This window comes from Melospiza melodia, chromosome 14 (assembly GCF_035770615.1).
Source record: "Melospiza melodia melodia isolate bMelMel2 chromosome 14, bMelMel2.pri, whole genome shotgun sequence".
NCBI lineage: Eukaryota > Metazoa > Chordata > Aves > Passeriformes > Passerellidae > Melospiza > Melospiza melodia.
The window spans coordinates 4,685,070-4,710,239 of NC_086207.1; the positions used below are offsets into that span (position 1 = coordinate 4,685,070).

General features: G+C 52.4%; 3 protein-coding genes across 6 annotated transcripts in view; all 3 read right to left on the reverse strand.

Annotated features, from left to right (window-relative positions):
* LOC134424614 (protocadherin gamma-A4-like) overlaps nt 1-25,170 on the reverse strand; it is a 261,717-nt gene that overhangs the window by 166,379 nt on the left and 70,168 nt on the right. Inside the window, exon 1 of one of the 4 annotated variants that reach the window (XM_063168486.1) lies at nt 8,707-11,258. The exons of the other annotated variants lie outside the window; for them this stretch is intronic. Within the exon in view, the coding sequence (XP_063024556.1) occupies nt 8,707-11,145 (2,439 nt within the window). The 5' untranslated portion in view covers nt 11,146-11,258. Of the gene's footprint in view, nt 1-8,706; nt 11,259-25,170 lie in introns of those variants that run through there. 4 annotated transcript variants of the gene reach the window in all.
* LOC134424970 (protocadherin gamma-B5-like) lies at nt 13,070-17,125 on the reverse strand. The gene is made up of 3 exons (XM_063169181.1): nt 17,099-17,125; nt 15,792-16,032; nt 13,070-15,732 (listed from the first exon to the last, which is right to left on the reverse strand). The coding sequence occupies exons 1-3, from the start codon at nt 17,123-17,125 to the stop codon at nt 13,070-13,072; spliced, it is 2,931 nt and encodes a 976-aa protein (XP_063025251.1).
* LOC134424971 (protocadherin gamma-A10-like) lies at nt 21,015-23,699 on the reverse strand. Its single transcript, XM_063169182.1, has 2 exons — nt 21,088-23,699; nt 21,015-21,026 (listed from the first exon to the last, which is right to left on the reverse strand). Exons 1-2 carry the CDS (start codon nt 23,527-23,529, stop codon nt 21,015-21,017), a joined length of 2,454 nt encoding a protein of 817 aa, XP_063025252.1. The 5' UTR covers nt 23,530-23,699.

Below are 25,170 nucleotides of genomic sequence, written 5' to 3' on the forward strand. Positions count from 1 at the left end.
AGCTGCGCGCCGGCGAGCCGCCGTCCTGCGCCCGCACGGCCACCGTGAACTCGCGGCACTGCTCGTAGTCCAAGGAGCGCTGCGCGTACAGCGCGCCGCTCCGCGCCTCCACCGACACCAGCGGCGCCGCGCCCGCCGCGCCCGCGCTGCCGCCCGCCAGCCAGTAGCTCACGCGCCCGTTGGCGCCCGCGTCCGCGTCCCGCGCCTGCACGCGCAGCACCAGCGCGCCCGCCGCGTTGTTCTCCGCCACGTACGCGCTGTACGCCGCCTCCTCGAACACCGGCGCGTTGTCGTTCACGTCCGACACCTCCAGCACCAGCTCCCTGCTGCTCCGCAGCGCCGGCCTGCCCCGGTCCCGGGCCACCACCGTCACGCGATGCTCCGACGCCTGCTCGCGGTCCAGCGCGCCCGATGTCACCACTTTGTACGAGCCGCCCGACGACGCCACGATCGACAGCGGCGCCTCTCCCGACAGCTCGCACAACACCTGACCATTCTCGCCGGAGTCCAGGTCATTTACGTTCAAGAGAGCCACTACGGTCCCGGCAGGCGCGTCCTCAGGCACCGGGTTCGAGAGGGACAGAATTGTGATTTTAGGAGGATTGTCATTCACATCCAGCACCTCCACCTCCACCTTGCAGTGCGCCACCAAACCCCCTCCATCCATCGCCTCCACAGCCAGGCTGAACGCGCGTGTGTCCTCGAAATCCAGCGCCTCCTGCAAGGTGATTGTCCCCCTTTGGGCATCTACTGCGAACTTCTGAAGCACCTTAGCCGGTATTTCTCCGAAGCCGTAAGTGATGTAGGCGTTGGTGCCTGCATCTGCGTCTGAGGCTGTCACGTTCAGCACGATCGATCCTGGAGGCGTGTCCTCGCGCAGGCTGACGCGGTACCGGTCCTGCGCGAACACGGGTGGGTTGTCATTGGCGTCGGTGACGTTGATCCAGAGCTGGGCGGTGCCAGTCCGTGGGGGGTCTCCGCCATCCAGCGCCGTCAGCGTCAGCCGCAGGCTCGGCTCGCTCTCCCGGTCCAGTGAGTGGCGCAGCACCAGCTCCGCGGATTTGCTGCTGTCTTGGCTCTCCTTCACCTCCACCGTAAAATAAGAGTTTGTCTCCAGCTCGTAGCCCTGCAGAGAGTTACTACCCACGTCCGGATCCTCGGCCATACCCAAGTAAAACCGAGCGCCGGGAGAAGTCAATTCGTTGATCTCCAGCTGAAATTTGTCTCGCAGAAAGCGCGGTGTGTTGTCATTCACGTCCTCGATGGACACTTCGACGTGGAAGACGTTCAGCGGGTTCTGCACCAGGGCCTCGAAGCTGACAGAGCAGGTCGCCGACTCGCCACACATCTCCTCCCGGTCCAGCCTCTCGTTCACGTACAGGTTCCCGTTCTCCTCATTCACCGTGAAGTATTTCAGCTGCTTCTTGCCGCCAGACGCCACCTGCAGCTTGCGCGCCGGCAGCTCGTCCGCGCTGAGCCCCAGGTCCCGCGCCAGCGGCCCCACGAGCGAGCCTCTGCCCAGCTCCTCGGGGATGGAGTAGCGGACCCGCTCGGCCGCCGCCCGGCACCACACGCACAGCAGCAGCAGCAGCAGCGCGGCCAGCAGCGCTCGCCCGCCGCCCGGCCCAAGCCTCTGCCGCCGCCTCACCGCCATTCTCTGCCCGCTGCGCTCGCCGCGCTCCTGCCTCCTGCCGCTGCCCTGCCTCCCTTCCAGCCGCTCTCGCCGCCCACAACAGACACAGCTGAAAGCCACCCAGACCGCTCGGGCCGCCTCTCGCCGCCGCCGCTGCTGCTGTCGGTGCCGCTGCCGCTGCGGCCGGCGCCGGGCGAGCGAGCAGCCTGCGGGGGCAGGACGCTGCGGCGGCGGCGGCTCCAGCGGCGCTCGGCGGCGGCCAACAGCGACACCCGGAGGCGCCGCCGCGACACTGCAGCCGCCGCACGGCCGCGCTCAAGGGCGCCCGGCTTTGGGCGGGGCTCAGCGGCTGCACCGGCCCCGGGGGCTCTCCCAGACCAAAAACACCGAGAGCGGGAGCTCTGGCCTTATGCGACTCCAAACGAGATTAAATCTGAGAAGGTTTTCGCTACTTTTAGATTATCTTCATTTGTCGCAGTGAACAATCAGAAGCTAATATTAATGGCAGAGTAATAAAGTCACCTACTATTATTAAAATGAAGGTACAACTGTTAGAAAAAAATGCGACAGTATAGCTGGGGAAGACTTTTAGAAGCTCTTTAACACTCTAGGATATTTCTAATTGTTATAATTATCGGAGGAAATACCTATAAGGTAATAGGAAGTAGTGTGGAGTAGTCAATAATATTCACAAACATATGGAAGGAAAAGTCATTTCTATCTTGTCATGGTTTGTGTGTGAAGGAATCGTTATGGTCATGTAGTCCACACCTCACTAGTCAGGTTTCTCAAAGCCCTGAACCCTTTCAAACATGGTACATCAGTATCTTCTCTGGGCAACGTGTTCTTATGTCTCACCAGCCTCATGGAAAAACATGTTACCAGGCTAAACCTACCTCCTCTCAAGTTCAAACACTTGACCGTATCATATCATGATGGGCCCTATCAGAAATGTCTCTTCATATTACTTTTACTCGTTTTCTATGGTAAACATCACAGTATTTTTTTCACAGCAGCTTTTCACCTCAGCCTGAAGGGCTTCTCTCTGTCCATCTATGTGGCAGAGATGTTCCATCCCTTTGAGAATTTCTGGGGTTCTTCTCTGAATTTACTCTGACAGGTCTCACAAACAGCATAGTTAAGACAGAAAATCACAGAATCACAGAAACAAAAGATTGAAGAGACCTTCAAGATCGTTGAGTCCAACATTTGCCCTAACGTTTCCACTAACCCATGGCACTGAGTGTCACATCCAGTCTCTTTTAAACACATCCAAGGATGGTGACTCCACGACTTCGACAAGCAGACAACTCCAGGACTTGATCACTCTTGCCATAAAAAACTTTTTTGCTAACGTCCAGCCCTTGGCACAGCTTAAGACTCTCTCCTCTCGTTCTGTCAGCTGCTCCTCCCTTGTCCTGCTGGCCCCACTACTTATTATCCAGACCAGAATGTGCTTGGCTTCCTGGCCTGCAAGAACTCCCTGCCAGCTCATATCCCATTTGTCACCCACCAGGACCCCAAGTCCTCCTCCACAGGGCAGCTCTCAATCCCTCAAGTTTTTGCTGAAAGGGAATTGCCCTGACCCAGGTGCATGATTTTGCACTTGACCTTGTTGCACTTGATAAGGCTGACATGAGTTCACTCCTCCAGACTGTCCAGGTCCCTGGGGTGACATCCCATCCTTCTGCTCAATCTGTGGCACCACTGAGCTTGGTGTCAGCTGCAAACCTGTAGAGGACACTCTCAATCCAATCAGCTGTGTCACTGATAAAGATACTGAATATATTGGTCCAAGTACAGGCCCTTGAAGGCCCACACACTGAGAGTTTCCTCCTGGGCATTGAGATATTTTCTACAACTCTTTGAACTCCACCTGCACTTGGACAATAGGAACAGATGGCACCTTCCATGTTAGATCAGAAACCTTGAGGTCATGCTCAAACCAGAAAGCAAGGCGAGAATTTTTTCTTGAGCAGAAGCAAAACAAATCAGATGGTACACACCTAATTTCATTTCATGAAGTCATTATCAGCTCTCATATGTTGTTTTTCCATAATGTGGCCTGTTAACTTCCCTACAAATAAAATTCTCTAAATGTAAACACCTTATAACAGACCTTGTTCATATACTACAAGAAGATATGAGAGACTCCTTTTAGCTTTTTCTTCATTTTCTTCACACCAAAAATCCGGGTTTAGATTACTGTAGTGAAGATGCAAAACAAGACTTACATCTTCTAGCGCAAAATGCCTTTTCTCCAGAAACAGGGAAAATGAAACATGACCTCCTAGGAAACAAATGCCTGAACGGAAGTGTATTTACAACTGTGAGGGAACCATGTATCATAATGTTCCAGGGACACAGAGGTGGATAGAGGAGGATTCTCACAAGAATCACAGGCCTTTCTACTCAGGCATCACTGTTCTAGCTACACACATTCTAATACCTCATTGTCATTGCCTTTCAAAACAGGGAAATCAGGATCATAACAAAAATGGCACAGGTCTTGGCACCAAGCATGAAATCAAACCACTCTCATCCAGAAACACATTGGCCCATCCATGTTCCTCATCCCAAGTTAGTCCCTTGATGCTGGTAAGGATGAAAGTTTGACAACAAAGTCTCACAGATGCTTAGCAGAAATATTTTTAAATGTTGAGCCTGATGAAAGAATAGAGATAGAAGCAAGTTTTGATATAGAAGAAAAGAATTCCTGAGCCAGTCTTACTGGATGACCAAGGAGGCAATGGGTGTGTTAATTAGAAAGGGATTTTATGACTTAGAGCAAAAGATAAACCCAACTCAAACAAGAAGATGTGTTTACCAAGCAGAAAGATAGCACAAGCAAACAAGTCAGCAAAGTTGCAAGTAGAAAAAGGTGTCAGAATTTTCCACTGCAAGAAAACCGTAAAATAACTTCTAGCTTAAACTAGTAGTAGTAGTAATGTAATAACTTTTAATGATTAGAGAATGGTAACATGAATATGATAATTACAGTAGTTATGATAGGGTATAGATAATAGTTAAGGTATAGATTAGTTCTATTGTATGAAGATGCTCAGCAAAGAAAAGTATAGAATGCACTGTAACCAAAACCAAAGGCTCTCCAGGCCTGCCTGCAGCTGGAGCTGACAGCTGTAAGCACAACAAGCTCTGCCACCCATGACCATGGACTACTGTAACCTCTTAGATATAATAAACTGCATTTTTAAAAGCTCCCTAGAGAACCCCATCCCTCATTTGAGCTCTTACACCTCACCTTCCTTGCTCTGCATTCACAATTTCAGTTGCACTACAGGCAGTACACTACATTTGGCTGTACATCAGGCACAAGCAAAATAACATGCAATCCAGTGATATTCATGGGAAATATAAATGTACCAAAGCCTTTCTGCTGGCAGCTGAACACCTTCATGGATGAACATGGATGAGAACAACTCCCACCACCTGATCAGCTGAACAGATCTCTACTTCCAGGGACCATTAGTCAAACCAAGGCCTACTTGTGGGACATAAGAAACAAGGAAGGAACAGGGAAGTCACAGAAGTTGAGAATCATGGCTTAACATTTCAGACTATGTCAAGTGTAGCAGGTGCCCAAGAAGCATCATCTACCTTGCAAATGTACACAGGAAGATCACACAGGATTTACACCAAAGACCATAGGCATGGCTCTCTAAGCTCTTTGGGAAGCAGGAAAAGTGCACAAAACCATAACTGGGAATAAAACCAGGAGATATTGAATGTTTATACCTGCCTCCTAGACAGTTCAAACCACACCACAGCAAACTCTTTTACCTGCCCTGTCTCTATGCAGACAGAAAGCTCCAGTGCTCAAACAGGGACCTCTTTGCAATCACACACCATCAAAGACATGTTTCCCACACAACTTCTCCTCATGGAGAATAAGGATCACAGCACAGATCCACACAAGTGAACTTCTCTTTTCATATTCATTTCAAGAAATGTGAAATGTACAAGCCCCCAAACAAGAATTTCCAATCAAAACTAGCATCCCATGCCTTACATTCTCCACACACAAACAGTTTAAATCCTAACAAAATGTCACTGGGTACTTCATATGAGCAAGATGCATTAATGACCTCTGAAGGCTGATCAAGGCTGGGGAAAGCTCAGCACACCTAAGACAAGATTTTACATCACAGCCTTACATCTGGAGAATGAGAGTTCCTAGACACAGATCTCTGAAACGTGTTTGCATTTTCATGGGTATGTCTGCAGACAAATTCATGCAAGTCTGTATCTTTTTGGATACAGGAAAAGGAGGAATTCTCTAAGTCACATCGGCCCTGGCACTAGGATTGCTGTGAAAGCACTCTGAGCCAAGTGGAACATGCAATCCCCTCCTTTCCTGCTCTGAATCTCAGTGACCTTCCACTGACTTCTCACCATGAATATTTGACAAGAAAGGGTATTTCTTAGAGTAATGGTTTGCAGAAAGACATCTATGAAAGTGTTTTTCTTCAATCTGAAAACATGAAAAGAGCAGGCAGACAACTCTACCAAATGGCATCTTCCACACACTCTCAGAGACAAAGGTCCACGTTTAGCTCATTAGATCAAGCAAGAACACAAATTAACACACGCACAGTGGAAGGGATCATCCCATACAGTTCTAGATTATGACCCTCAGAGTAGCTACATAATTCCAGTATTTATTAAGCACTAAGTGAAGTGTTTGATCTTCTCCAATATTCCATTATAGTATTTGTTACATGCATAAGCTCTTATTTAAGATTGATGACAAGATGCAAACTCATAGAAGAATCACCCAGGGCTCCCTGTAAAGGCGGAATAAGATGTCACCCAGCTAAACACTTTGGGATGATCAAACTCACATTGAATGATCCTGCAACTGGGAACTGCTCAGGGTAAAGGGCAAACCATATTTCTTGTGTCTTTTAAGAGACCTTCACACACAGCTCTCAGGACTCTTATCTCCAGCCCTTCTTAACTTGCATAGGGTCCTCTGACCCTCAGAAGCTGAAGAACATGTAATAAAAATCCCAGATGCACAGAAAAAGCCACCTGTAACATGCACCATGATCAGGCCATGGACACTCACCAGGTGGGGTGCTGCCACTTGCTGAATATCCATGGTATATCAGTTTCAAACCATTGACATTACCCGTTCAAGATGGGCCCTCTCAAAAGTCTCCATATTTCTTTTAGTCATTTTATATAGTAAACACCACAGTAAGTTCTGCCTCCCTCAGCAAACTTCACTAACTAAATATTTCAGTAGCAGGTACTCAGGCAGGGTATCTAGCTGGTAAAAAGTCAAGAGAACACTCACTCTGGATCTCACACCAAAAATCACAACCTCTGCTTCCCAGTGTAATTTCTTTGGACAATAGAAATGGGAAAATTCACACAACCATTACTGTAGGCCTCATTTAACAACTAAGACAAACTGAACTTGTGCATCATCTTTACGTATTTCAGTCATTTCTAATAACACCAGAGCACATGTTGTCAATTGCTTTTTCTTCATGAGACACCATGAGAAAAAAGTGGCATACACAACTTCTCTTGACTGAGAACAAGGATCACCACATGCATGCATGCAAAGATAGATCTTTGCTCAACACAACACAACATGCATGCATTCAAAGATAGATCTTTGCTCAACACAACTAAATTTCTATGTAAGAAATTTAAAATGTCCTCAACTGATTGAGCAATATGCACATCTGATAACACCCAATCATCGGAGTAGCAGCTCAGAGACACCATCATCCTACTTCAGCATACTGTGGAACTTGGAATATAGGTTACTCTAAAACCTAGACCTTCCCTGTGTGCTGACACTCAATAACTGCCACTGACAGGAAATATCACCCTACAAGGAAGCAGACTGATGAACCACTGCTTGACCAGTCAGGTCCTGAGCAGTGTGATATCCAAAAATAAGACACCTTCAGACTCATTTTACTTATTAGCTCATAACAACAAAGCATGCAGAAAATGAGAGGTCAGAACAAACTCCTCTGGATTATGGCACTTCGAGTAGAGATGTAATCTCAGTCTTTAGCAGGGAATGAATACAGAGTAGCCCCTTTCCAAAGCTAACATTAGGGCAATTGCCATAATTGCACAATTAAGCTATTAGTTACTAATACCACATCAACCTGCAAATACATAGGAAGGACCACCCAGGGCTCCCAATACAGCTGGAATAAAATCTTCCAGTCAAGCCTCTCTGAGAAGACAGAAGTCACCTTCTGGCCTAGGCCATGCTCTTCAACACGCACCATCACACCATGGACTTCACACACACAGCTATCTTTACATCTCTGTAAGGACGGTGGAGGATACATCTGTTTGGTCAATAGAGAACTGTGAATTTCCAACTTCTGGAAGGCAAAAAGGAGAAGCCTTCTAGAAGAGGTTAAGATGGTGAAAATCTGCACAGGGACATTCTTCTCCCTCATCACCTTGTCACCTGTAACCTAAATCTATCCCCTTCTTCTATAGTACAGCTCTTGCCATAAGAGGAATTTTCAAACCAAGGCATATCCATCCTTAAAAAACCAAATTCATAAGACATGGGATCAGCAAACCGTCTCTGCCATTTCCCCAAGAGGCCCTTCATATGTAACTACATGCATTCCTCCAAATGACCCAGAAAGATCAGAACACGGATGAATGCAAAGATTGTTCTCGCCTACTGAATTATGATGAGAAAAACTAAAGGCTGAGAGGCATAGAAACGATGTCAGCATCTCGTTCAAGAGGATATGACTCCACTCGAGCACAACGGCAGTCGGGAAGACATCTGATTCTGCTGATAACGGGAAATTCCCTTACCTGAAAATACACCTCTTCAGACGGGCCAACACGAAGAGGAAAAGTGTATTATATGGGTAAGGTGACAAAACAAGAAAGGACGTACCAGAAGACAAAAAAAAAAGACCTGAAAAAACAACGCAGCCGGGAACAGCATCACTTCTATCTCCTCCAACAACTGACTATACAGCCACCACCCGGTAGCAAGATGAACGAACGCAATGCTGAAAGAAATTTTGACATTGCGCATGATAACTCACCGGGAGGGACCCAGGGTCCACGGGGAGGGCGCCGGGCGGGTCCTCGTCGCCGAGCAGCGGCGCGGGCTCGTCGGGCGGCGGCCGGGCCGGGAGGGTGTCGCAGCAGCTGGCGGCCGAGAAGCGCAGGTGGCTCTTGCGCGAGTCGGCCGTGAGCGACACGTCGTGCGAGTAGGACTGCAGGAAGGCGCGCACGCCGTCGATGCCCACGAAGTGCGAGACGGGCACGCCGCGCGAGGCGCCGCTGTCCGGCGGCAGCAGCTGCTGGCGGTGGCAGCGGCGCAGGCGCAGCGCCAGCAGCAGCAGCAGGAAGGCCACGAAGAGGCACGAGACGGCGGCCACGGCCAGCACGAGCCAGCGCGTCAGGCTGGCGGCCGGCTCGCCCGGCGCCGCCGCCTCGTGCGCCGCGCTGCCCAGCTCGGCCAGCAGCTCGGCCACGCTCTCGGCCAGCACCACGCTCAGCGTGGCCGTGGCCGACAGCGCCGGCCGCCCGTGGTCCCGCACCAGCACCACCAGGCTGTGGCGCGCCGCGTCGCGGGCCAGCGGCGAGCGCGCCGTGCGCACCTCGCCGCTGTGCAGCCCCACATGGAACAGCCCCGGCTCCGTGGCCTTGGCCAGCTCGTAGGACAGCCACGCGTTCTGCCCCGCGTCCGCGTCCACCGCCACCACCTTGGCCACCAGCGCGCCGGCCTCCGACCGCCGCGGCGCCAGCTCCACGCCCGACCACGCCGCCGCTGTGGCCGCCGGCGGGTACAGCACCTGCGGCGCGTTGTCGTTCTCGTCCACGATCTGCAGCCGCACCGACACGTTGCTGCTCAGCGCCGGCGCGCCGCCGTCCTCCGCCCGCACGCACAGCTGCAGCTCGCGCAGCTGCTCGTAGTCCAGGGAGCGCAGCGCGTACAGCGCGCCCGTCTCCGCCTGCACCGACACGTACGACGACAGCGGCGCGCCCCGCACCCGCCCCTCCGCCAGCCGGTAGCGCACGCGCGCGTTCTGCCCCCAGTCCGCGTCCGTGGCGCGCACCGTCAGCACCAGCGCGCCCGCCGCGTTGTTCTCCGCCAGCCGCGCGCTGTAGCGCTCCTCCGCGAACACCGGCGCGTTGTCGTTCACGTCCAGCACCCGCAGCGCCAGCACCGCGCTGCTCTGCAGCGACGGCGACCCGCCGTCGGCCGCCCGCACCGTCACGTTGTACTCCGACACCTGCTCCCGGTCCAGCTCTCTCGCTGTCACCACACGGTAGTAGTCTTCATAGGACTTCTCCAGCCGGAACGGGATGTCCTTGTCGATCGAGCAGCGAACCTCACCATTAGCCCCCGAGTCCCTGTCCTTCACGTGAAGCAGTGCTACCACAGTTCCGGACGGGGCATCTTCAGAGATCTCGCTGAGCGCCGATGACACTGTGAGTACGGGCACGTGATCGTTCACATCTGTTACGGTAATCACAACATGCGTTGTGTCAAAAAGGCCTCCCCCGTCATGGGCCTGCACCTCCAACTCATAGGAGTCGCGTTCCTCGAAGTCCAGGCTCCGCAACAGAGTGATTGCTCCTACCTCGGCATCCAGCTGGAAAATCTGTGAGGCTTTTTCTGTGATTTTCTTGAACAAGTAGTTCACGTGTCCGTTCAACCCCTCGTCAGCGTCCGTGGCAGTGACAGTGACGAGAACTGAGCCCACGGGCACGTCCTCGGGCACACGCACCGTGTACTCCGCCTGGCTGAACACGGGCGCGTTGTCGTTCGCGTCCAGCACCGTCACGCGGATCCGAGCCGTGCCCGTCCGTGCCGGATCGCCGCCGTCCATCGCCCTCAGCACCAGCTCGTGAAACGCCGCCTCCTCCCGGTCCAGCGCCTTCGCCAGCACCAGCTCGGGACGCTGATCGCCGCCGGGGCCCGCCTGCACGGCCAGCGAGAAGTGCTCGTCACCGCTCAGCTCGTAGCTCTGCAGCGAATTCCGGCCCGAGTCAGGATCCTGAGCGTCTGGCAGGGGAAACCGCGACCCCGGAGCTGTCATTTCGCTCATTCTCAGCGCTGTCTCAGCCTCTCGAAAGCTCGGCGCGTTGTCATTAATGTCCATGATTTCAACTTGGATCCCATAAACCTGCATCTGTCCCTCCACTATCAGCTCACAGCGCAGCACGCATTGTTGCACACTCTCGCAGAGCTGCTCTCTGTCGATCCTCTCCGCCGTCACTAAATGTCCCGTCTTCACATGCAAAGTGAAATACTGCTTACTACCTTTGTCCGAGATATGAATGCCGCGATCTCGGATCTCCGGCAGCTGCAGCCCCAGGTCCTTGGCCACGTCGCCCACGAACGAGCCCTTGGGCATCTCCTCGGGCACCGAGTAGCGCAGCTGCCCCCACGCCGCCTCCCACGCCGCCAGCAGCACGGCCCAGAGCAGAGCTCGCTGCCGCCGGCCCCAGCGCCTCCCCGCCGCGCACATCTCGGCCGCGGCTCCGCCGGCACCGCAGCACCGCCGATCCAATCCCGCTGCCACTCAATGCTCTCAGCTCCTGCAACGCGCGCAGCTGCCGGTGCCTCCGCCTGGCTCCAGAATGGACCAGCACCACGGGGACGATCGGGGACCGCAGGTTCGGGCAGGGAGCGGCAACCGAGTGAGCCGATCCGCAGCGGGCGGGGCTGCCGGTAGCGCTCCGAGCTGCCTCTCGCTCCTCTCGGTCAACAGCGGCGCCCGCAGCCTCCTCCCGGCACTGCAGGCACCGAGCGCTGCCCAGCGCTGCCCGCCCTGCCTCGCTCCATACCGGGCACGGTCACCACCGAGATGTCGCTTTTCGTCCAGCGCCGATCTCCTGCTTCCGCATTTCTCCAGCCCATCTCTGCTTTCATCCACCATCTGGAAGAAGGCAGAGGCATTCGGCGGGCGGGGTTCTTTAACCGCACGGGAAACTCATTATTTACTAATGTCACTATACCAAAATTACAATTCATTTTTCCTATTTACCCTGTACCTTTTTTAAAATCTTATCCTTTCTCTTCGAAACCATCTTCAAGAACAGGCTGTCAGAGAGAATACGGGAAGACACCGTATCCCGAAGAAACAGAGATATCAGGGTCATTAACACAAGTCTGACGAGATGAATTGCATACGTCTTGAAGTTCGGGAGCTAATTGTTACAGGATTCAATTATAAGTCAAATAAAGATGCAGCTGAAACTCTCAAAGTAAAGTTTCAGGACTTGAAATATTTGACATCCTTTCCCAAGAGATGCCTAGTGTTTCCTTAGTTTATACAGGTTTACATTTAATTAAATCATGGTATCTTTCCTTTTTTGTTCTAAAATCAATGTGTGAACCACTGAAGCTCATTAGTAAACCAATCATCTAAGCATTTCGTACTGACGTTTATATGATATGTGCTCAAGAAAACAATCATGGAACCGTAGAACAAAAGTACAACACTTGAAAGACTGCTGACCACTAATCAATCTGCAAATGGGCTTGATTCAAGTGCCTAAACTCTCCTCTCGCTAATCTCCTTAATATGTGATCACATCGTATCTCAGATGTTTAACCTCGTAAACAAAACTGCAAAAATCCGCTCTTCTCCATATCCCTGACTTCTACTAAAACCCCAAACATTTTTGTGCACAGAAGATAGAAAAAAACAATCTCTGAAACAGAAATCTTTAAACACTCTCAGCAGTGTACGAAATAAAGATCATGAAGAGGAAAACAGAGCGAACTGCCACCCAGACGCATGAATGGAGCAATCCTACCGCACTACTACATTCCCCCCAAAACGGGCGAAAATCTCTGCTTTCAGTCAGAAAAATAGACTCAAAGGAACTTTCTACATTCGTTTCCTTTCTAAATCTAACCGGGACAAAACAGATTTTAACGAACGGGTTCGGGTAAAGCTATACATGAGTTCTAAATACACATTCTCAGAACAAATCTGTCAGGGAAGAAATATTTCCAGCACCAGATGTCAGTAGTCTCTTTTTTTTTTTTTTTTTTTTTTTTTTTTTTTTTTTTTTTTTTTTTTTTTTTTTTTTTCTCGATTCCGTAATGCAGAATCAGCCAGTCTCCTTCCAAAGAATACGAACTTGGTTTCCTGTAGCTAACACAATTAAATTTAGAGAGCTCGAGTTTTGAAGACAAAACCTCGCCCCTGAGCCTGAACCTGTGACCAAACGAGAACCAAGGGCTTCCTGCTCTGCAGGAACGGGGGATAGCCCCTTCCTTAATTCAGTCCGTCACGGAGACAGGACTGTGCACGTCATAAAAAAACGACTCCGGGAAACAAGGAGAAACAATGAGAAACGCAGCACCTAGCCTAAAGGAGAGCTACCATCAAAGCCGGTCAGCTCAGGCTGTTACAGAGAAAAAATGAACAATTTCCGCTGCTACGTGGAGATATAGATGGCGAATACCCACTGGCACCACGCAAAGAACACGCGGGAAACAATGAAGACAATTCGGGAACTTTCAGAAACAGAAGCACAACAGGCTTTACAGACCTGCGGTGCGTCGGGATTGGACTGCTCTCCCACGACGAGGTCACTGTTCTGGCTCGGTTTCTGGCAGGAATCGCCGCCCAGAAGCTCCTCTGCCGACAGGATGGGCACCGGCGGCGGCGGCGGCCAAGCGGCCTCGGGCACGGCGCGGGCGGGCGGCGGCACGCACAGGTTGTAGGAGTAGGGCAAGGTGCCCTCGCAGAAGTCGGCCGGGAAGGCGGCGCCGGCCAGCGAGAAGCGCTGCGCGCCCAGGCAGCGCAGCACGGCGGGCGGCCCGGCCCGGCGCAGCCGCGCCAGCACGGCCAGCGCCACGCTCAGCACCAAGAGCGCCGACAGCAGCGCCAGCGCCAGCACCAGGTAGAACTGCAGCTCGGCCGCCGCCGCCGCCGCCTCGGCGCCCGCCGGCCGCTCGCTCAGCTCCGGCAGCGCCTCCTGCAAGCTCTCGGCCAGCACCACGTGCAGCGTGGCCGTGGCCGACAGCGCCGGCTGCCCGTGGTCCTTCACCACGGCCACCAGCCGCTGCTTGGCCGCGTCCCGCTCGCCCACGTCGCGCGCCGTGCGCACCTCGCCGCTGTGCAGCCCCACGCGGAACAGCGCCGGCTCCGACGCCTGCACCAGCTCGTACGACAGCCACGCGTTGCGCCCCGCGTCCGCGTCCACCGCCACCACCTTGGCCACCAGGTAGCCGGCCTCGGCCGAGCGCGGAACCACCTCGAAAGGCGCCGACGCCGCCCCTCCCGCAGCCTCTCCCGGCCCGGCCGCCGCCGGCGCGGGCCAGAGCACCCTGGGCGCGTTGTCGTTGCGGTCCAGCACGAAGACGCGCACCGTGGCCGTGGAGCTGCGCGCCGGCGAGCCGCCGTCCTGCGCCCGCACGGCCACCGTGAACTCGCGGCACTGCTCGTAGTCCAAGGAGCGCTGCGCGTACAGCGCGCCGCTCCGCGCCTCCACCGACACCAGCGGCGCCGCGCCCGCCGCGCCCGCGCTGCCGCCCGCCAGCCAGTAGCTCACGCGCCCGTTGGCGCCCGCGTCCGCGTCCCGCGCCTGCACGCGCAGCACCAGCGCGCCCGCCGCGTTGTTCTCCGCCACGTACGCGCTGTACGCCGCCTCCTCGAACACCGGCGCGTTGTCGTTCACGTCCGACACCTCCAGCACCAGCTCCCTGCTGCTCCGCAGCGCCGGCCTGCCCCGGTCCCGGGCCACCACCGTCACGCGATGCTCCGACGCCTGCTCGCGGTCCAGCGCCCCCGATGTCACCACCTTGTACGAGCTGCCGGAGGACGCCACGATGGACAGCGGCGCCTCTCCCGACAGCTCGCACGACACCTGACCTTTCTCGCCCGAGTCCGGGTCGTTCACGTTCAGCACGGCCACCACGGTGCCCACTGGAGCATCCTCGGGCACCGGGCTCGAGACTGACAGAATCGTGATCTCGGGTGCGTTGTCATTCTCGTCCGTGATGTCGATCTGCACTTCGCAGTGATCAGTGAGCCCACCGCCGTCCGTGGCTTCCAAGCTAAAAATGTATTTATTTTCCTCCTCAAAATCGAGTGGACCAACCGTACTGATCTCGCCACTCTCGCTGTCAATCGCGAACAATAAGGGCACGACGTCTGGGACGTTGCTGAAGGAGTAGGAGACGCGCCCGTTTGAGCCCACGTCCGCATCCGTGGCCTGTACCTGCAGCACAAGAGATCCCGCCGGCAGATTCTCCGCCACTCGCGCCTCATAGAGAGTTTTGCTAAACACGGGCGGGTTGTCATTTGCGTCTGTCACGTTGATGCGAATCAGAACAGTCCCAGACCTTGCCGGTTCCCCGCCGTCCACCGCTGTCAGTACCAGCTCAAAGGAGCTCTGCTTCTCTCGGTCCAGCGGTCTCTCCAGCACTAATCCCGCCTGCTTCTTTCCACCCGGCTTTTCTTTCACTGATAGTGAGAAAGACGGGTCGCTTGTGAGTTCATATGTTAGCAGTGAGTTGCTTCCTGAGTCTGCATCTCGTGCCATTTCCAAAGGAAAATGAGCACCGGGAGGGATCCATTCACCGATCTCGAGGTCCAGAGCAGTCTTGCTGAAAGCCGGGGAATTGTCATTTACGTCCTCGATTGCCACCTCGACTTGGAAAACGTTCAGCGGATTGTGCACCAACGCCTCGAAGCTGACAGAGCAGGTTGGCGATGCGCCGCACATCTCCTCCCGGTCCAGCCTCTCGTTCACGTACAGGTTCCCGTTCTCCTCATTCACCGTGAAGTAGTTCAGCTGCTTCTTGCCGCCAGACGCCACCTGCAGCTTGCGCGCCGACAGCTCGTCCGCGCTGAGCCCCAGGTCCCGCGCCAGCGGCCCCACGAGCGAGCCTCTGCCCAGCTCCTCGGCGATGGCGTAGCGGACCCGCTCGGCCGCCGCCCGGCACCACACGCACAGCAGCAGCAGCAGCGCGGCCGGCAGCGCTCGCCCGCCGCCCGGCCCAAGCCTCTGCCGCCGCCTCACCGCCATTCTCTGCCCGCTGCGCTCGCCGCGCTCCTGCCTCCTGCCGCTGCCCTGCCTCCCTTCCAGCCGCTCTGGCCGCACAAAACGGACACCGCTGAAAGCCACCCAGACCGCTCGGGCCGCCTCTCGCCGCCGCCGCCGCTGCTGCTGTCGGTGCCGCTGCCGCTGCGGCCGGCGCCGGGCGAGCGAGCAGCCTGCGGGGGCAGGACGCTGCGGCGGCGGCGGCTCCAGCGGCGCTCGGCGGCGGCCAACAGCGACACCCGGAGGCGCCGCCGCGACACTGCAGCCGCCGCACGGCCGCGCTCAAGGGCGCCCGGCTTTGGGCGGGGCTCAGCGCTGTACCGGCCCCGGGGGCTCTCTTTAATTGTAATCTACAAGAGCAGATGCTCGTCTTTTATGTTGAGCAGAAATATCTAGTGATTAAAGCAACAAGAATCATGCCATGCCTAAAAGGTTTTTTTTGTACTGCAGGAATCATTTCAGGTAGTATTATGTAGTGCCATAGACCTTGCATCTTGTTGATGGAGCCGGCATGAAAATGGAGAAGGAAGCAATTAAACATGTCAGAACAATTAAGAAGTTTCGCTCTTGTAGTCAATGAATTGAACTCTTGACTCGAGTTTAGAAACAGAATGCAGAGAGGCAGAATGAAATCCTCTCATTTTTAACCACTGCCTTCACCTTTTCCATACCCACTCCATCAGTTTATACCAAATTGCAAATGCTTTATTTTTCTGACCCTGTCTCTTCATCACATTTAAATGTGAATTCATTGTTACTGTACAAAGTCAAGGTTCAGTTCTGACTTAGAACAGTTATTAAAACTGATAAAGAATTATGAAGCTTATAGTCAGTGGACATGAACTCAAACAATATTACTGTCCATACCTTGAAGAACAAAAGAAAGTGAAAATCATTACACTGACTGCAATCCAGGAGAAAATCAGTCAGTGCTGGTGATTGAAACCTCAAAATCTAAGGCCTGCCATAAGAATTGATTTCACATTCGTATTGGTTTAATTTTGCGAGCTGCAACACAAAAGTCCTATCAACTGGCCAACCCAGATGTCAAAGGATAGCATGAACAGTAGTATATTTTTAGTAATTTCAAGTTATTAATATCAAAATACCAGATCTCTATCTGACCTTGCTGAGGAAGTGATATCAGTTTTATAGTCTTCAGTGTTGTGCCACACTTCTGCCTTAAAATGATCACCCCCACAGATGATGAAAGGTCACTAAAATTTCAAGATTTAACCTAGGTAAGATGCACTGATTTGAAAGGGCTACTAGGTCTCTCTAAATGGCACCTAATGATTTTAGTAAATTTTAGACAATGCTTTTATTCAGAACAAGAAAAATGCCTATAAGTTAAACACTTCCCACTCTCCCATGTGGAAAGGGTTATTCCCTGCTGTGCCACTTCTACGCCTGTACCGTGTAGGAAATCACAGAGGGATGCATAGTCGGGTAGTCCTGAGAGACATAAGAACAATCCCTAGGCAGGTGGGGCTGACCAGCAGCACTCTACAGTCTGGACAATGTTCCAGAGCTTGCCAGAGGGAGATCACAGGTGAGTGCTGCTATGCAATAAAGCTCCTTGATCTTTTTTAATGCCTATTACCCACTTGGAGTAAGCTGCAGGGAGGACTGTGTACAATTGCTGTTCCCAAGGTCCTTCTTGCAAAGCAAGAACCTCAAATCTCTCACTCATTTCTGGTTATTAAGAAACAAAACCAATAGCTGTTACTGGCCCCTAGAAGGTAATTACTGGACTCCTCTAAAGTACAGCTTGTTTTACACATCTCTGCCTAAAACCACAAACTCCCAGAACACCCAAAAATCAGTAAGATCTGAACGGAGGCCTGCAATGAAGGCCCATAGGTCTTATTTGGACTACATTGTAGGTGAGCCCATATCTGGAAATTCATCAATGCTTGCTAAGTTTTCTACTCTGTGGCCTGTTAACTTCCTAGAAATATGAAGCCACAAGTCTAAATGCAGTATCAAAGGTCTTTATGTGAATAGGACCATGGGAACCTCAGTTTTAGTTTCTGTAAAATTTTACTCACATAAAATATTTGGTCTTGGTTTGGTTTGCCAGGCAGGTCGGTATTTCATGCAAAACAACACAAGCTACAGATAGTCTGAATAGTCTGCAGATAGAAAACATGAACCAAAACTTTCCAGGAAACAAAACCCAAAGGAAGGTCCAGAGTGGGAAAATGTCATTTCTGCTTTCCTGAGAATCTCCATCAAAAAGTCACAGAGATGTATAAATGGAGAAAGGAATCTTCACACAGGAATTATCACCTGTTCTACCCATACATCAACATTCTCACGTCTCCAACTCTACAGAACATGCAGGTCTGCTTCTGAGGCACATAATTGGCAAAAATAACTCATGAAATTATAATGCATCATGGTCATACCAAGAAAGAAGGTACATTTGTGTGATTAGTGGTATTCCCAGAAGAATGACATGCAGTCATCCAACAGAGAATGGATCATCTCACTACTTGCTTAGAGGGAATCCCATCTCCCCTCTTATCACATGCACAGCTCCACGAAAATGCAACTTCTTCTAAGGGCATGGGTAGGTCTATTAACCCATAACAATACTGAACAGAAATGTGCCCCATCTCCTGCTCTCCACACCAGTATTAATATGACCAGAAAATACATTCCTAAATGAAGATCTATCACTACTGAAGCAAACCTATATACACAGAAGATCAGCAAGGGGTGGGGGCGGGGAGGGGGGGCTGGAACTGAATAAAATCCCAAAGGCAAAAGCAGATGATAAATGTAAAGAAGTATTTTCTGGGAAACTGACAAGGAGGACATTCTAGTCTTCACTGTAAGCATGGAAATTCATCCCCAAGAGCACCTGGAACTCACTGAGATCTCAAGTAAATGTCTGAAGTTGAAGTCCTACTCTGGACCACACTGTATACGGTTGCATTTTTTTAAGCTGTCATTATCTCATTGATTTTTCCACTACGTGGTCTGCTGCTCATCTTACAAAAATAAGTAGCCACAAGTTAAAAGTCTTTTTATAGGTCTGATTCTCAAAATAAATATTCTCAGAGTGTGCAATAGATTCTATTTTACCTTCTGTTACTCTGTTCCTAGCCTATGAAATTTTGTCTTAGTTCATTGAGGTATTTATTGCAAAAGAACACTTACAGCTTCTAATTCATTATGATCCAGAAAAGGGAAAAAAGGAACACAACATTCCAGGAGAGAAAGGCCTGAAAGAAAGTGTAATTACAACTGTGAAGAAGCTCTCCATCACAGCATTCCAGAGAGATATAAGCTTGCTCCTCAAGGCAGAGATCATTTTGCCGACAACAGACCTTTGGATGAATTCAATTTGATCTCTCCCTGAAGTGCATCTGGCCTGCAATGTCAGGTGACTCTTCCCTTAAGCAGGGACAACTCTCAAGGCTTGCCACTCCCTAACAAATACCTCACATATTTTATCCATATAGAAGTAGTAGAGTGAACCTTACCATCAACCTTTGTTAAGATGCACTTCCATGAAGTCATATTGAAAACAGTTTTAATACCAGATCTGATACAGATTCAATAAGGGATCTAAATAGCTCATTTGCAACACCTAAACATGCATCATCCTTCTAAATCATGATTTATTGTACAAAAGCTATGTTATAAGAAGACTACCATTGCTTTTCAGTACAGGGAAACCAGGATCATAGAAAAAGAATGGCAGAGGCTTTGGTGAAGGTGACTGATGAAAGAGACGTGGTCTCCATGCTTTGCACACATGAAGCCGTTTATTGATTCACAAGGCTGAGCTTATGTACCTTTTCAGCAGCTACTAAAAATAGCACAACTAAAACATGTAACTAGGTTACATTGATGAATCCAAAGCCCCGTACTAACTAGAGCAGGTATCTGTTCTCTCATAGGAGTTGTGCTTACCAAGCACATCGTACAAAGCTCACTGCTCACTTCTACATTCCTTCTTCAAGGTTTTGCTTTCTGTTGCCAAGGCTTGTGGCCTACTGCTGCTAACACATTACCTTCTCTCATGAGCTGGACAGTGCTCCCAGCTTGGCTTTCTAGCTGTATTCCTAAACACTGGGACCAAAAATGATATCAAATCATTATTCAGCCAAAACCACATTGATACATCTGTGTTTCAATGTCTTTGTCTTAGCAACTGCACAGCATCAAGGTATGGATGGAAACTGCTCTGCCAGCCGTATAATTTTAATAGATGCCTATTTTTAGGACTACTGGCCAAACAAATGACCAGTTTTAGCACACAGTAACCAAGGAAGCAACGGGAAAGCCCCAAGAGTGCAGGAGTCATAGCTTGACATTTATAGTTGTGTCAAATAGTAGTTGCAGTTCCTTTGTAGTAGGTACAAAAGAAGAGTCTGTAGCATCTAGAGGCACAGATCCCCAAGTAATCGCATTGGAGAAAAAGAAAAGGAAAAGGCACAGATTAACAAAAAGGGAAATCAAATGCCAGTTTTGGCGAAATAAACATTTACACCAACATTTAAACTACACAACAGCAAAGTCTTTCAGCTGCTCTGACTCTGCAGATAAAAATCCTCAGCAGGCTGAAACCATGAATAAAGGTAATCCACTTTGAAAACAGATACCACTGAAAGATGTTTCCCACACGATATCTCCTTATGGAGAACAAGGATCCCAAAGTAGATCCATGCATAAGACCTTCTCTGCTCAACACACTCACTTAGACTAACATGAATTGTTCTAAGCACTACAAGCAATAGGTAGCTCAGATAAAGAGCTCATAAATCAGCATATAAGCCTCTATCATCAGAATCAACACCAAGACACCGTCATTCTTCCTTAGCACATGGGTACTTTGGAAGACAACTCATTCTGCAGCCATTAATATAATATTTACACCTATGTCCAACAACGACTTTTCACAGGAAGAGCTGTATGGCATATAATACTGGATAAAGTTGTGACCACTGATGAAGAACAGCAGCAAACCCTTCTCTTGCATACTGCAAGAGCGCCCCAGGGAAAACCTCCAAGGATTCACATCTAAAGGCCCTGACAAATTCAAAGGAGTTTTATGCAATTTGTAATATGCAAACAGTTTCACCATCTACGCTTGTAAGAACTGTCAAGTGTCTAAAAAATAAGACAAGGTATTGTCCAGGAGATATTGGATAAGTGGATCGAATGAACAATAATACTGAAGTAAGTATTTATTTAGTTAACTAATCCACGGCCTAACATAGCTCCAAGGCAGAACAGCATTATTTCTCGAGGCTCCACCACCACTGGCGTGAACAGGGATTGTATGGGCATCTCCTGCCTAAGTCAGCGAAACTCCCTATGCAGGACACTAACAACAGAGGAGCAGACGGGGGAATTGTTACCGAGGAGGTCTGAAGGGAGGAACTCACCGAGGGAGGGGCGGGGTCCGAGGGGAGGGCGCCGGCCGGGTCCTCGTCGCCGAGCAGCGGCGCGGGCTCGTCGGGCGGCGGCCGGGCCGGGAGGGTGTCGCAGCAGCTGGCGGCCGAGAAGCGCAGGTGGCTCTTGCGCGAGTCGGCCGTGAGCGACACGTCGTGCGAGTAGGACTGCAGGAAGGCGCGCACGCCGTCGATGCCCACGAAGTGCGAGACGGGCACGCCGCGCGAGGCGCCGCTGTCCGGCGGCAGCAGCTGCTGGCGGTGGCAGCGGCGCAGGCGCAGCGCCAGCAGCAGCAGCAGGAAGGCCACGAAGAGGCACGAGACGGCGGCCACGGCCAGCACGAGCCAGCGCGTCAGGCTGGCGGCCGGCTCGCCCGGCGCCGCCGCCTCGTGCGCTGCGCTGCCCAGCTCGGCCAGCAGCTCGGCCACGCTCTCGGCCAGCACCACGCTCAGCGTGGCCGTGGCCGACAGCGCCGGCCGCCCGTGGTCCCGCACCAGCACCACCAGGCTGTGGCGCGCCGCGTCGCGGGCCAGCGGCGAGCGCGCCGTGCGCACCTCGCCGCTGTGCAGCCCCACGCGGAACAGCCCCGGCTCCGTGGCCTTGGCCAGCTCGTAGGACAGCCACGCGTTCTGCCCCGCGTCCGCGTCCACCGCCACCACCTTGGCCACCAGCGCGCCGGCTTCCGACCGCCGCGGCGCCAGCTCCACGCCCGACCACGCCGCCGCTGCGGCCGCCGCCGGCGGGTACAGCACCTGCGGCGCGTTGTCGTTCTCGTCCACGATCTGCAGCCGCACCGACACGTTGCTGCTCAGCGCCGGCGCGCCGCCGTCCTCCGCCCGCACGCACAGCTGCAGCTCGCGCAGCTGCTCGTAGTCCAAGGAGCGCAGCGCGTACAGCGCGCCCGTCTCCGCCTGCACCGACACGTACGACGACAGCGGCGCGCCCCGCACCCGCCCCTCCGCCAGCCGGTAGCGCACGCGCGCGTTCTGCCCCCAGTCCGCGTCCGTGGCGCGCACCGTCAGCACCAGCGCGCCCGCCGCGTTGTTCTCCGCCAGCCGCGCGCTGTAGCGCTCCTCCGCGAACACCGGCGCGTTGTCGTTCACGTCCAGCACCCGCAGCGCCAGCACCGCGCTGCTCTGCAGCGACGGCGACCCGCCGTCGGCCGCCCGCACCGTCACGTTGTACTCCGACACCTGCTCCCGGTCCAGCTCTCTCGATGTCACCACACGATAGTAGTCCTCGTAGGACTTCTCCAGGCGGAACGGGACGTCCTTGTCGAGGGAGCAACGCACGTCGCCGTTGGCCCCCGAGTCCCGGTCCTGCACATGTAAGAGGGCGAAAACAGTTTCCGGAGGGGCATCCTCCGAGATGTCGGTTAGTGCCGACCTCACCGAAATTTTGGGCACGTTGTCATTGACATCGGTCACAGTGATCACGACTTTTGCAGTATCAGAGAGCTCTCCTCGGTCATGTGCCTGAACCTCAAGTTCGTGGGAGGAGATTTCCTCGAAATCCAAGTCGTCCTTAACAAATATTTTTCCTGTCTCAGAGTCGAGATTGAAAACTTCTGAGGCTCGGTCGGAAATTTTATGGAAGCTGTATTTCACCTGCCCGTTCAGACCCTCGTCGGCGTCCGTAGCTGTGACGATGACGAGGACAGAGCCCACGGGCACGTCCTCGGGCACACGCACCGTGTACTCCGCCTGGCTGAACACGGGCGCGTTGTCGTTCGCGTCCACTACGGTCACGCGGATCCGAGCCGTGCCCGTCCGTGCCGGATCGCCGCCGTCCATCGCCCTCAGCACCAGCTCGTGAAACGCCGCCTCCTCGCGGTCCAGCGCCTTCGCCAGCACCAGCTCGGGACGCTGATCGCCGCCGGGGCCCGCCTGCACGGCCAGCGAGAAGTGCTCGTCACCGCTCAGCTCGTAGCTCTGCAGCGAATTCCTACCCGAGTCTGGGTCGTGAGCCTCGAGTAAGGGAAACCGAGATCCCGGAGATGTCGTCTCACTAAGTCTCAGTTCTTTTTCTGCCTGTCGAAAGCTGGGCGCGTTGTCGTTAATATCCGTGATTTCGACTTCGATACCATAAACCTGCATCTGTCCCTCCACTATCAGCTCACAGCGCAGCAAGCATTTCTCCACCAGCCGGCAAAGCTGCTCTCTGTCGATCCTCTCTGCCGTCACTAAATGTCCCGTCTTCCCGTGCAGAGCGAAATACTGCGTCGTACTTTCCGAGACAACACGGACGGCATTATTGCGGATCTCCGGCAGCTGCAGCCCCAGGTCCTTGGCCACATCGCCCACGAACGAGCCCTTGGGCATCTCCTCGGGCACCGAGTAGCGCAGCTGCCCCCACGCCGCCTCCCACGCCGCCAGCAGCACGGCCCAGAGCAGAGCTCGCTGCCGCCGGCCCCAGCGCCTCCCCGCCGCCCACATCTCGGCCGCGGAGCCGCAACACCGTCGGGAGCTCTCCTCCGCCGCTCACCGATCTGGCTCACGGTGTATCTCCGGCGCTCTTCTCCCGGCCGCTCCTGCCAGGCCCTTCCGATCCCTTTCAGCAGGTCCCCGCGGTGTGGGGATGATCCCAGACTTCTCCGCCGCGACTCACACACACCGGGACGGCGAGAGAGCCGGGCCGCAGCGGGCGGGGCTGCCGGTAGCGCTCCGAGCTTCCTCTCGCTCCTCTCGGTCAACAGCGTCGCCCGCAGCCCCCTACCGGCACTGCAGGCACGCAGCGAAATGCAATGTATTTATTTTAATACGACGGACCGAGTATTACGAGTCCTAACACAGTAATATAAACCCAGAAATTTTATCACAAATATTTGTAGAAGATATGATGGAATGCCCGGCGCAAGGATAGCAAAAGAAAGCCGTCTCTGATATACATCTCTAGGTTACTTCATCACTCTGTGCGACTCTATTTACAGCTACCCAGGAGGCAGGAAAGCACATGAAATTAACCTGTCCAGTTTATACAACTATATTCAATCAGGTCATTCTATAACCCCAGGAAGAGGCTTTTCTCAGAAATTAAGGGTTGACACTCATTAGCAAAACCTTGTTCTAATTACTGTGAGTTCATATAGCTATGGCACCTTTTAAACAAAATTCTTTAAGGCAGCACATAAAGAGAAGTACATCTGCACACCTTAGACTCTCATGGTCTTTGATAAACTTTCAAGTATAGCTGATTCAAGTGCCTGAAGTGTCGATTGGCGAATCTCCTACACATTTGATATCTATATTTGAATTTTAGACCCTTATTGTCCTTTTAAAAACACATTGATAAGAAATACTGGGGAGGGAGGGGTGGTAGGGGAACCGACAAACAAGCAAAGAAACAAAACCCCTAGGAGAACGAATTCTCCACACAGGGTCAAAACTCCTCTCTTTTTATAAAACGATAGGAAAATAGTCTCTGAAACAAACAAACAAACAAAACCCCAGTACGATATTTTCCCCCGTTTGAGACCTCAGTCTTCTTTTACACCTGTGTATGGAGGAAATATTAGGAATGGTTAAAAAAAAAAAAAAAAAAAAAAAAAAAAAAAAAAAAAAAAGTGGGAACTGCCAGGAGGAATGGAAAAAGAAAACTAGTAAAATTTACTCGCCCCACTAATGGTACCAGTCCTGCCATTGCTGCAACAGTGTTAACGCAAAAGAGGATGGTCAGTCTCTTCTTTTACTCCGGATGGAGAGCTGGTCACTTTTCTATCCATGAGATACCTCTTTCTGGAGTCTAAGACCGAAAAAGTGTTAAACAAGGATTATGTGGCCAGCTTTTAACCAGGTCCCAAGATACACTTTCAAGATAAACAGACCACTAAAGAAAAATCTGCAGCAGCTAGTATCTGCATTATTTCCCTGATTCCTTCATGAAGAACCACGAATATCCTGCACTCTTATGATTCCCCATCGCAGTTATTCATTAATACGATTTTAGTCAGGTGAAGAGATGCAGACAAAACCTCTTAGAGGAATCGGAAGCTGTGGTCACTGCAGAATCAAGTGCTATGACTAATTGCCTGTTCTTACAAGAAAAAATCACCTCGTTCTTTCATCCCTTCTCGGAGA

What these genes read in the sequence shown, in the direction of transcription:
- LOC134424970 (XM_063169181.1), bottom strand. Translation starts at nt 17,125, where the DNA reads ATGCATCCCTCTGTGATTTCCTACACG. An exon ending in CCTCTGTGATTTCCTACACG is followed by an intron (nt 16,033 to 17,098) that starts GTACAGGCGTAG and finishes CTGCTCTTGTAG; the next exon opens with ATTACAATTAAAGAGAGCCC. An exon ending in CAGCAGCAGCGGCGGCGGCG is followed by an intron (nt 15,733 to 15,791) that starts GCGAGAGGCGGC and finishes TTGTGCGGCCAG; the next exon opens with AGCGGCTGGAAGGGAGGCAG.
- LOC134424971 (XM_063169182.1), bottom strand. Translation starts at nt 23,529, where the DNA reads ATGTGGGCGGCGGGGAGGCGCTGGGGCCGGCGGCAGCGAGCTCTGCTC.